The sequence below is a fragment of the Tachypleus tridentatus genome, chromosome 13 (genome assembly GCF_004210375.1).
Source record: "Tachypleus tridentatus isolate NWPU-2018 chromosome 13, ASM421037v1, whole genome shotgun sequence".
In the NCBI taxonomy this organism is placed as follows: domain Eukaryota; kingdom Metazoa; phylum Arthropoda; class Merostomata; order Xiphosura; family Limulidae; genus Tachypleus; species Tachypleus tridentatus.
In genome coordinates this window covers 24,573,159-24,586,376 of record NC_134837.1, presented here as the reverse complement: position 1 = coordinate 24,586,376, position 13,218 = coordinate 24,573,159, and the positions used below count along the sequence as shown (strand labels likewise).

The following is a 13,218-nucleotide window of genomic DNA, read 5'->3' as shown; positions in this document are numbered from 1 at the left end:
TTAAGAAAGAGAGTTTGAATGTATTTTGTAAGACGGTTTTCATATTTAGGTAGATGACAGAACTGACACAAATCCATATACTAATTTTTTTTCTATAACAGTTCAGTGACAAATTGTATAGAAAGACACCTACAACAAATCTATCAGAATCCTTTTCAACCCAATTATAATCAGGAACAGAGATTGGAAGGGAACGTTTTTCACTGTAGTCAATATAGGAGTAACTTGAAGAGTCATCACTTGGTTCAAGTTTTTCTGCTTCCTGGAATGAAACAAACAAACACCACTTAATCTATTTGTCACTTTATATGACCTTATGTATGAAATGTAAAAATGCCATTTTTGTTCAAAATCTTCTTAATTTTAATGAAATTTTACATCCTCAAAAATAAAATAAAAATATCTTTATTGCAAGTTTTTATATTCATTATCTTGTAACTTTTTAGAAAGCACCCATCACAAGAATTTTAATGTCACAATGAATGCCTCTTATAGAGATGTATTTTTCCTAAATGAACTAGCAACACAAATGAATGAGCTCAAAAAGTTTGACAGAGTTTGACTTGATCTTTCAATATGATAAACATGTAAACTAGTTTTTGCATTATATGCATTTTGTAAGAAAAAACAGTAAACTAAAAGTCTAATGCAAATACAAATTCAGAATTGTCTTAAAATATTCACATAAGTGAAAATACTGAAATTTTACTCTTTCAAAGCTCAGAAAGATAGCATCATTTGTAATAAGATAAAATCTTACAAAATTAAGTGAAGGCATTTTGTATGCTTTTTTTATATGCTGACAAAGTAAAAATGAGTAGATAAGTTTCTTGACTGAAGCAAAACAATTCAAAGTTAACATTTTCCAACACTGAAATAGAATTTCCAATAGATAATTACCTATGCTTACATAATAGCTTTCCTCAATTTTTGCTATCCTCTGTATGCACAATTTTCACTTGCCACTAGCTTTGAGTGTCTTAACTAACATCATATGTCTACACCAACAGAATTGGTTACACCCAAAAGCCAGCCTCCATGATCTGCCACTCCAGTGACTAGGAACTGGTGAGTGGCAAAGACTCCTGTATTTCACTAGAAGAGAGAGGGAGTGCATTAGGAATGCAGCACCTTGAGATTGTTCACTGGGAAACCATAAAACCATATTTTTATAATCAGTCTAATCCAGGTTTATTCAACAATGACCAGAAGGAAAGGCAACTATGTTGACACTGATTTACTCATGATAGTCCACAAGTTGGTGTGGTCTGGGATAGACTTTATTTATGAAACAAGAAAATTTTAAGCAGTCTCATGGAATACAACTCCTAAGGAGTGAGCGATACAGACTCTAATGGTCACATGAAGCAGCATGTTCTGGCAGGCACCTGGTGGGATCCAGAGATGTAGAAATGGGCAAGTGTAAAGGAAAATTATATAGATGAGAATAACTTACCCATTCAGAACCAGTAAAAGGTACAGAGAATGGCAATCAGAAGCAAATGATATTCAGATGAAGAAAAGATGACCAGATGATGAAGATAATGTGTAATGAAGTGAAAGAGTTAGTCCAATGGGCCTACCTGAACAGTCTTCTAAATAGTTGAAAGACGAGGGATCAGGAGAAAGAAAGGAAAGAAGATTGTAAAAGACCTTACAGAAAAAACAATCAAACTATAGTTAGGCCAGCCAGAATGAAGCAGTTAAAAGGATCAGACATGGAGTTATTTAACAAAAAGGAAAGCACCTAGGAAAGAAGACAGATAAAAGGGTAGGATAAAGATAAAGATTGGATCAGGCCTGACTGAATGTATCTACAGCAAGATTGGAATGAAAGGGAAGTTTGATATTGAGGAGAGTGGCAAAAGCATTCAGATGGAAAGTACTTAGCTCTGAGCATAGCTGTTTAAACACTCTATTATTGAGGGGGCCACTCCATTGGGAGAATGTTGTTGAGATGTGAAAAATGATTGACAAGAAGTTTCAGGGCACTCAGGATATTATTTGAATACTGAAGGAGCTTCATTCTTTAAAAATTAAGAGAATGAGACCAAGTACTCTCCTGATGGCATTATTATTGGAATCTACAAATGATGAGTTGCCTGCAGATAATAAAAAGAAAATGATCAAATATTTGCCAAACAGCCAGGAGCTTCAAGACTGTTATGGAGAGTTGATTTGAACATTGACCATCAACTGGTTATCTTCTGAGACTCCAGGTATGTTCTCACCCTGTCACAGATGCATTTGTAAACAGATTAAGATCTAGATGAGGAGGAAGAGAAATGCCAGCAGAGTGCTGTCTATGTCAAGTCACCAGACAAACTTCACCTGCAGGAAAAAGGGAAGCAAAATGGAGGAGTTCAAGAGATCCTAAATGAGGTTGATTGTGCAGTTCACTGTAGATGTTGTAAATGAACACAACCCAAGAGGATGATAATGGATTCCATAGAAACTCAGGTTTCAAAAAAAGATAGAATGTCTTACATTGGGAGAGAAGGAGAAGATATGGCATAGCAAACTAATCTATCCATGTACCTTAAATGAAAAGGATAACACTGGGCTTTGTGAAGATTCTAAATGAAATAATAAACAAACAAATAAAATAGAGTGGATGTAACAAATGCCTACTCCAGGATGACCAAACAAGACATGCAGTCACCCAAAGGACAAAAATCACTGTAGAAAGCTTGCTGGGATGGAGATAAATGAGAAAATAATTATCCAAAACACCCCCTTTCAGTCAACCAAAAAGTTGAAGCAAAAGATTGCATGGGAGCTGACTGAGACTTCAAATACCCATGACTGGACACCAATCCTCTAATTACTTGGGAACAACTAAAGACAGGAATAAAATCCTGAATAAGGATGACAAATGCAATGGATAGCATCTATAACCATTAGGTCTAACACTGCCATGGCAGACATTGACAGGCAACAAGAATCCCCTGGAAGAAGGAAAGTAATGTAAACAAGAGACTATATAGAAGATGGAAAAAACAAAAGGTAATAAGGCTCTTTGACAGAAACCCCAGTAATTAACAATCAGCTGCAAATGGAGGGCAAATATCTGCAGACTGATCTAAATGAGGTTACTCTCTATAAGCATATAGGACAATCACCACCAAGACTGACAATACTGAAAGTTTATGAGTAGTGGAAAGACAAATGAGAACAGAGGAATTTGAAATAGAGAAGAACCAGGAAAACAGGAGACAGAAAAAGTAAATGTGTGTGAGATAAGACCCCCCTGATAATCTGAGATCAAGGAGAGAGAAGACCTCCAAACTGGAAAGCCAAATGAGAAAATATGCAATGCCAGAAACAGTGGGTCCCATTGACCAACAGCAGAAAATATTCCAGTTATGTTGATAAGCTTTATTCATGGAGAAATGATGAATGGACTGAGACAGAAAAGAAGCTATCCACTGGGACAAGCTGAATCTTCTTGTCAAGGACTGGGTAAAAAACAATACATGAAGGCAGAGGACAGGGAGGGCTGGATGAACTACCGGTGACTGAGGTTGGTGAAAGAGATTTGGAGTCAGAAGAAGAGGCAATGGAGGGATAAGTTGGAGCTGGACAAGCTGTAGAAATCAGAATAATCAAGACTTGAGACGGAGTAGCATGGATTATCAAAATTGCCCAATGAAGTCAAATGTGAGGATAGACATATAGGTATTTGTTGGTCCAATCCCGACTGAAAGCATTGACAGCCAAATCAAGAGGATGATGGACTGAAGACCAAAATAGAGGCAATTTGTGGTTGAGAAATATTTTGAAAGCATCAGTGTAAGGAGTACATCAATGAAGGCAAAACCACTCGAAAACAAGAGGATTGAGAGACCACTCCACTGGACAGATTTTGTCTAAATGGGAAAGCCAATCCATGATAAGATTGAAAGCACTCAGAACATGACAACTGATAATATGAATACCTAGCATGCAGGCCAATAAAAAGAAGATCCAACATATGAATACAGAAGGATCAAGGATGGGTGTAAACCATGTAAATGAGATAAGCAACCAGCCGAGGAAGAAGTGGGACACCTGTTGCTGTTTGAGTCTTGTCCAATTACTACTGCAAACAATCAAAAAAGGGCAGAAGAAAGGGTAATAAATAACTGTCAAAGAATTCCTTGAGTTGTGAAGAGCCTGACCTAAAGGGCTGCCATGGAAGACCACATCCTCAGAAGTGATTGAACCTCATGACTTCTATAGAAGGATCAGTAGATTCATGAAGAGCTGAAAGCTTCATCAGACAATGCCAAAGAAAAGAATGTCGGACCCAACCGAGATGGGTGTTTAAAACACAGTCAACTGGACAAGATACTGGGTAGGTCACAAAAATGACTTCTTCAAATTTATTAACAAACCCATTCAAGCTGCCTCCAGGAGCAGTTGATGAGTGTGACAGGTATATTCCTGTTTGGAATGAGCTAACCAAATGTCAGTCATCCATAGAATGGTAAAATCTCAATCCAAGAGCATATAAGTGACCAATCAATAAAAAAAGATGTGTGGCTGAAGCAAGCCCAAAGGGAAGTGCATGAAACTAATAAACCACCCTGTGGTTGACAAACCAAAGACAGGGTCATAACTGATGAGATATCAGAATACACCAATAAGCATATGCAATGTTCATCTTGATCATCCATAAATTTGGAGAAAAAGCCTTCCTGAGGGTGAGCAATGACTCCAAGGTAAAACGGGACAGATTAAGGCACGATAAATCTATTATAGACCAAATGTCTCTGATTTTTGTGGGGACAAGATTTAGCTTGGAGAAAAAGGCTGAACAGGTTTGATGATCTCTTGAAACAGAAGGTCTTGTAATGCCTCTGATAGATGTTGGCTGATGATAGGATCCTGAGGCATAGGGAAGGAAATGTGTGTCTGAGAAAATGTAGGAAAAGTACCCTTTGATAAAACTCAAAGAATCCCACAGATGTGGTAAAAGATCATCGAAGGGAAACAAACCCATGCAATCAAGCTCCCACCAAACTGTAATAGACCAGGTAATCACTAATAATAATGGTGATGTGCCCAACTTTGTCAAATAATACAAGATGAGAAACCCCAGGAAGGAGGTACAGGTAAGAGCTAAGAAGGAACAGACTTGTCTTTACTTCAGTGTGACAAATGTGCTACCAAAGAAAAATGGGTATAGTGATGATGCACAGATTCCAAATGTGATTCCAAAATCTCAGGAACATGAGCACTCTACCTCTTTCAAAACCACCAAAGAAAAAGGGCCCTACATAAATCCCTAAGATAAGGAGATGGCAAACGAATCTGGGGCAAGGCCACATCTCAACCTAGTAGATCCCAACAACCAAAGAAGTAAGGATAAAACAAAGCCATGGATTAAATGCACAAGAAAATCAGGAACTACTTTCACACAGGTAAAGCTGACCCAAGCTGTTGAGGGTTGAGAAATGGACTATCAGCCTGATGGTAAGCTAATGCAAACTGATCTGTAGCCCATGGAGAATGAAGCACACTGGTACCCTTAGCCAGTTGTGAAGCAAGTTGTTTAGCATAAACCATAATATCTGAGAAGGGTGAGAAAACTAAATATGGAGAGAAAGAACTACAATGCAGCAATGAAGGACAGTGATCCTAGGAAATTGATAAAATATTACTGACCTGAGAAATGATGACTAAAAAATCCCATATCAGGCTCAGCTGATTCTGCAAGAGGGGCATAGGAAGATAAGGTAAAAATCAAGTGATGGAGAAAAGGCTATCAAAATATTAATCAGCCTGAACAGGTTCAGTTTGTTCAGGAGGAAGTGGGGCAAGTTTAGGAGAAGGTTGATGCATATAACAGTCAATTTCATGATAGATAATCACAGATAAATATAAGAACTGGCCAATCTCACCTACAACCTATGAAATAGTGTTAATAGAAGGTATGATACCAGAAGTGGTAACCTTAAACTCAAAATTATTGTAGAAATTATCTCAAACAAAAGTTTTAGATGCAAAAATTTCAAGAGTGAGAAAAATGAAGACTGGAAAATTAAACTAAAATATTTCTTCAGTGTAAAGAAAAAATAAATTAATAAAGAAATCCAACTTTGGAAATGAAATGATTAAGATCATGAATGCAAATCACACAAATAGCATAAAAAAAAAGTCTGAACTTGAGTAGGGCCCAACAAGAAGCGATAGTTTGGTAGAATTTAATAGACAAAGTCTCTTGCATCAAGTGTGTATGTTGCACTCCTACTGGTTGAGGATTACTTAATGTTGATTTGTGTAAGAGAGGCATTGGAATCTCTCAATTCCAATTACAAGGAGACAAAAGGCTTGTTGCTTGCACAAAATAATTTTTGGATATAGAGGGCAGCACTAACAGAAAATAACTATTTATAGGAGAAAAAATAATGTACCATATTGGAAATGGGATTTTCATTAATAGTTCAACCTACGATAAAAAAATTTAATTGATTGAATAACATGGAAACAGATATGTGACTAAGAGGTCTACAAACCATGACTGGAAGTTTGAGAAACTAAGCTTGCTTAACACATGCTACAAGTATTAATTCACAGCCCTCCTCCTACACTTTCCAGTCAGAATAAAATGCAATATTTCTAATTCAGTAATTCATTATGTTGTTGTATCAATATCTATATTGCAAATGAAAAGCTTAGTAAAGCATTATTCTTACTTTGATCAAAATTTTAATGAAAGTTTTAAGGTAGGGTTAGGACAAATATAGTATTTCTAGCATAGGGTCACACATGGGTCTGGAAACATTAATTAATTATTAATCTTAACATAATCATAAAAAAAATATGTAAAAAGATAAATTTTCATTTAAACTCAACAAGTAATCATAACTACATTATTTTTTACATCTTCTCATGTGTTTTGACAAGCAATAAAATTATTTCCACAACTTGATATTTTCAATGCTTAAAAGTTAAACATGCATGTGTAGAGAAAGTGAGCTAGATATATAAAATAAAGACTTGTTAAACAAAATGCCTATATCTCATTTGTTCAGTCAAATTTTGGACTGCCAACACAGATACATTGTTTAATTTACCAATATTTTTGAGCTGCTGACCATTAGAATACAACTTTAATTAATACAGGTCAGAGGTTTCATTATGAAAATATAACTTTTATTATGTGTACAAAATTAATATAAATGCTTATTGAAATTTTTCTAAGGCTCAGAAAAGTTTATAAGAGAATGAATACATTTTAGTGAGAAATACTGCCTGTAATTTCCCATTTATATGGTCATGCCAGTTTCTTTTGTTCACAAAATTTAGCATGTGTATGGCTCAAGATGTGTATGGGTTTAACAGTGGCTGGTTTTTTTGAATAAGTTGGGAAAATCTCCTTTCATTCTAGATGCATTTTGTTTTGTCAGGAATATTTTATGTTAGAGTTTACATGTAATTTCTCTTGTAAAAGTGAACAGTAGAATTCTTACAACCAGCAGAGCAGGTGATGTAGCCTTTCAGTTATTTTAAAATGAAATAACAGTTATACGAGTTCTCTTAGAGTGAACATGCTTTTCTGATACTGGACTAACTCTTTCATTCTTCTCAAATTTTAGGAACAATAGTAAACTAGGCTATTTTTGTTAACATTACTTTTTAATCTAAGTAGTTACTATAACTGAATGTTAATTACTATCACAAAAATTATTTCATTATGTTACCTTAGTTTATAAAACTAGGATTTGCCTTATATTTGCTAAGCTTTCCCAGCCAAGTACAACTTTTACCATGGAGTGTTAGTTAATTTTTGGATATTAGCTTAAACGAGTGAAACTTTAGAGCAGTGCAGACATATTGTTGATTAGAATATCCAGTGTACTTATTTTTTATATTTTTTATCACTTGTAATTTAATTTGATGTTTATTACTTTATAATAATGATTCTTTAACTGTTAACTGAGTATATATATAATTAGGACAACTTAGCTTCCTGGTTTGACCAAATCAAGTGATGAAAAAACACATTCTAATTAATATAAGCAATTTATTATTGATTTCTTTTCCTTTAACCAAAATTAAAATTGAAAGTACAATTTATGATGTACAAATCTTATATATTCTTCAATTTGCCATTTCCTCTGCTGTGGATGGCAGTTTCACCTATCCCAGGCTTATCATGTTATTAAATGATTAGTTCAAAGAATTAAACACACTATAAACATTATGAGTAATGTATTAATCAGCTATGCTTATTACTAAGTATATGTTTAGTTCTTATCTAGGTAGGTATTTTGTGTTCATCAGAAGTTAATATACATGTAAATAGCCTTCTATAATACAACCAACATTCAATCTCTTCAATCTGCTAGTCTCTAGCACTAACAAATGCAATATTCCTAAGACATCTCAAATAGTACCTTGTCAAAAAATCTTCTTAAACTGTCTTAAATCCTAAATATACCAAATCCACTGATCTATCCACCATCCAAATCCAGGTTAAAAGCAATTACAATCAAGAATTCTGTTAAGATATGATTAAAATGGGTGTACTGATCTGCAAAGTCACAACTGTGAAAATTGGCACGTTTGATAATACATGTAAATGAGTACTCACCATAAAACTGCAAACATGGAAATTACCAATTATGTACATTGATTAAAATAGTGAAAATGAATACATTTTAAGGAAGTTAAATAAACAAAATCACAAGGAAGGACTGCCTTAAAAACAGCAAATTCAAACCTTTGACTAATTATATATTAGTTTGTTATAACCTATAATATATATTCACTTATGAGGTCACAAATATGCAAAGTGGTAATTCTGTACTCACTTGTGGAGTCACAGAGATGACAGTCAAAGTTAACTTTTCTCCTCCTGATTTAATGAGATCAACTACTTGCTTGTGAGTTGCACCTTCTACATTAACACCATTCCTACAAATAGAAATAGATTATATTTATGTCTGAAGATATAACATTTAACTTCAGACTACATATATACATTTTTGAACGGCAACTGCCTGTTGTGGAGATAAAAGTGTAGAGGATAACGTTTTGAAAGTCTTCTGCCTTTCATCTTTCAGTCAGTCTTGAAGCTGCCATCCATTCTACAAAGTTTCATCATGAATACTCTGCCTAAACAATCTATCAAAGCTCTACTAACTACTTGTGACTTTCTCTTTTAACACACGTTTAACTACTCACCCAAACACACAGGTGTTACAAATTGGTAAAAGTCATTGTTCAAAAATATACTGCAACTATAAATTTTTTTTTTTTTTAACTTGAGTTAAATGTGAAAACTTTGTCAGCCAGAGTTCTGACACAAAAACCAGCAAAATCACACTATGTTTATGTCATGAACTAGTATATAATTTAAAAGGAAAATTATAATTTTCCTGTACTGAAATGGTACTTTTGACAGGTACTTCCCTTAACTCATAAGATTAGTTATTCTTGTTCATTGCTGCCCCCTATTTGTAAGTTTTTCTTTACGTATGCCACAAGCCTTTTGCTACTCCCTACTGGAATCCAGTAATTCTCATGTAAATCATCATGCATCACCTCCTCACTAAAAGGAGCATTGTATACTCACATGATGCATGTGACCCCCTCTATAAGTTTCTACTGAACTATAATTTTGAAATTTGTCAGAAGACAGAAGCTCCAAAAGAGTGGGGAGGGGGGGGAGAAAGGATGGGGAGTGTGCAAAGAGGCAAGTACCTATCAGAAATATATTTTCAGTACAGAAAAATTACAACTTCTGATATGGTATTTCCCTCTTCTCCCAAGATTAGCTATAACTTTACATTGATTAGGAAGATGGACCAGTGTGAAGAAAGAACAGATGTACCCCATAAAAGTGTCCAAAGATATCTCTGTAGATGAGATATTCAGATCAGAAAATCTGAAGAGGAGAAATGCACTACTCCAGACAACATATACTCTTCTCCCAAAAAATATACAAGAATATCCAAGTCGGAGAGAAAGGAGGGAGGATAAGTATCTGAAGTTTTAAACTGACACATGCAAGTCAATCCCATGAAGCAGAAATGTGGGTAAACAAAGGATGAGCCCAATGGTTTAGAGTAGCTAGGGTGCAATGGACTGTACTCAGTAAATCAATTGCATCCAAAACCCATGCTGCTGGGAACTGAATCCATGTGGATGTAGGAAGAGAATCCCACTGTCTTCACCTCAAGCCACAGAGACTGGAATGAAGAGATGTGTTATTTGAGAAATATCTCAATCTGGGAATTTGATATCCAGTATTGAAATATTGTATATGTAAACAAAATCAAATGCCACAACAGCAAAACCAAATTAAACCATCCTATACAAAACAACATCCTTGAACAAAGGCAGATGATGGATAGTAAAAGGACAGAACTGGAGCAATTCCCCTTACCCCCACTATGACCTACAACATGAGGGAGTACAATCAAGGGAGGAAGATAGATAGCCTTGAACATACATAAGGATTTACACTGATTGGTTCATTCTAAATCCAAAACTCACCTGCTGTGTACCAACATTCTTGCAAGGTAAGATAAGGATTTCCAATCAAAGTGGTGAACTGCAATTTAACATTCATTCCTGTAATTTTATAATGCATATTAGAGAACATCATGTCATCTATATGAGCAGAAAACACCTGCCCTACTTTGTACTCAATGGTATTGTCTTTTTTTTAGTGTGGAACATATTCAGCAGGGTGCTTCTAATGGCTTGGAACTGGTAAGTGGTGAGGACTTCATTCTCCATTTGAAGAAAGAAGACAAAAATGCATAGGAGAGACCAGAGGAATGTTACCACCTGAGACAGTGCAATGGAGAATCATGAAACCAGAGCCAAAGATGACAAATGAGTTGAAGTAATGGCAAGAAGGTAGATATCCCCAAATAATCCTTCAGGATTGCTGTGAAGATCCTCAAGTAGGAAATAAATAGTGAAAAGATACTGTAAAAATTATAATGAGGATAACACATAGCTGGGAATATTTGGCATAGATTAAACTGATGGGAGATTTGGAGCTCACCCTCCAAATAGTTAAAGCAGAACCCAACAGTTGATTGTTATGATAAGGACAGTCTACACAATGATAAGCAAGGGTAGATTGATCCAAACTCCTTGGGGAACAAAACATGCTAATGCTGTTGTTTAACTGAGAGGTGAATTGTTTATCATGGACCTAAATGTCAAGGGAGTGGAAAAAACAAATAGGGGTGGGTAGATGTTCATTACTAAGGAAGGATGTGAGTTGTAAGAAATAGGGCAAGGGGTAAAACATCACATACCTGAAAAATAAAGTCCATAAAAACCAAAGAAAGCCAAACCTAGTCCTCAGAAAAGGTATAGGAAAGTATGACAAAATTAGAAGATGGAAACAGGCAGTCAAGTTCCTTATCAGCCTGAACTTCAACAAGTTCAGGGGGAAGTGAGACAAGGACTGGAGATAGAAACTGACCCATGTAATGTTCAATCTCCTGAGAATAAGTGTTGATAAATCTCCTGTGCAGTTGCCCACATTTGAAGCCCAAGATAAAGTGCTTCTCAAAGTTGTGACAGCCAAAGAGGTAATACTGACTTCAGAATACATGTTTCAAGAGTTGACAGATAGTTGAACATATAAAAAGACGAAAACAAAAGTGACTATAATGAGGTAAAATTAAGGTAATTCTAAAAAAACTGGGTAGTTTATAAAGTATAACCATTTTGTGAAAAAACTGTCTCAAACCAAAATCAGGTAAAAAAAAAAACATTCAAGCACAAGCATTGCCAAACAAGAAGTGACAGTTCATTTGAGGAGCACAGAGGAGTTGCTCGTGTCATGAGAATACTATGTCCCTATCAGTGGAAAGGTGATGCATGATGATTTGCATGAGTCTTGTCGCATGCATAAAGAAAATTTTCACGTAGAGGAGGAAGCAATGAAGCAGAATAGCTAATCTCATGAGCAGAGGGAAGTACAACATTTGAATACACAATCTATATAAATCCTGTACACGCTGTATCTGACCAAGAAACGTGACAACCAGAACTGAAGTATCCTGTATAAGCCTGCCATTATTTACATTCATTCACTTTACAAAAGTGCAAGGTACCTAGTTGGTAAACCAAATGAAACAAAAGTACCCTGTATAACATTATCTTGAAGCTACAAAAATGCATATCACTGCTTTACACAAGTGACATTTCAATCAAGTTTGTTGCCAATAATTCCTTAAAAATAAAGTTTCTGTTCATTGTCCCCTAATTATTGTGAAGTAAAAGTTTTTAAATTATTGTAGGAATATTTATGGTGCAATACTATGCACTCATCTAATACATGTATTGATGTACATTTTTAACTAATCCCATTTTCAATCATGAAGTTCAGTAAAAAAGACTAACACTTAACATAAAACTATCTAAATCACAGGTAGTACTAAGCATTAATTAAAAGATCTATAAGTATACTTTCTACAGATGCCGTATTAATATCTTTAATAGCAGTTCACACAATTACCCCAGTGATAGTGCTTATCAGGACCTTAAACTGTTACTTAATATATTAAATTTCTTAATAAAGATTTAATAAGGAGTAAAATAATAAATTAGCAATTTACTAATATTCTTGGAGGAACTGCCACACCATTTTGTTTAGAAGTAATGAAATCTCCCAATTTAAAATTTTATAGACTGAGGTATAAATACAACCAACCTATCTCCACCTACATATACACTCACACGTTACAATTTGGTAAAAGCCAATGTTCAAAATATACTACAAATATACAATATTTTTAAACACAAGTTAAAAGTGAAAATGCTGTCAGCTAGAATTCTAACAAAAAACCCCATAAAATCAGACTTATGTTTATGCTATGAACAAGCAAATAATTTAAAATAAAAGGAAATATATAATCTCTATATATGTAAAAATAAAGTACTGTAAAATGCTCAAATATTGAGGTACAAGTAGAAACTAGGAGAAAAGAGGTGCACCTGGTGCAAATCGCTGGAGTCGTGCTTTTTGGGGATCTGGGTACAAGCAAATATTTTCCACTCATATTACCCCAAAAAGTCCTTCTCTTTCTCAAAAAAAAGTATTTTATACATATACATATGCTGTTGTTGTATTTTGGCAAGTCTTACAAGGAAAAAATAATATACATGATTTAGGAAGGGGAAAAAGAACAAGGAGCCAGAATCAGTGGAAGCAGCAGGACCCAGGTAGTATACTGTAAACACCCAAATGTTAAGCTA

General features: G+C 34.9%; 1 protein-coding gene across 4 annotated transcripts in view; it reads right to left on the bottom strand.

The window, feature by feature from the left end:
* Window positions 1-13,218, bottom strand: part of Snx27 (sorting nexin 27) — an 86,112-nt gene that overhangs the window by 62,973 nt on the left and 9,921 nt on the right. For all 4 annotated transcript variants that reach the window (XM_076474335.1, XM_076474337.1, XM_076474338.1 and 1 more), the window contains exons 2-3: window positions 8,802-8,904; window positions 134-262 (exon numbers count right to left, since the gene is read on the bottom strand). In XM_076474335.1, the coding sequence (XP_076330450.1) occupies window positions 134-262; window positions 8,802-8,904 (232 nt within the window). The remainder of the gene's footprint in view (window positions 1-133; window positions 263-8,801; window positions 8,905-13,218) is intronic.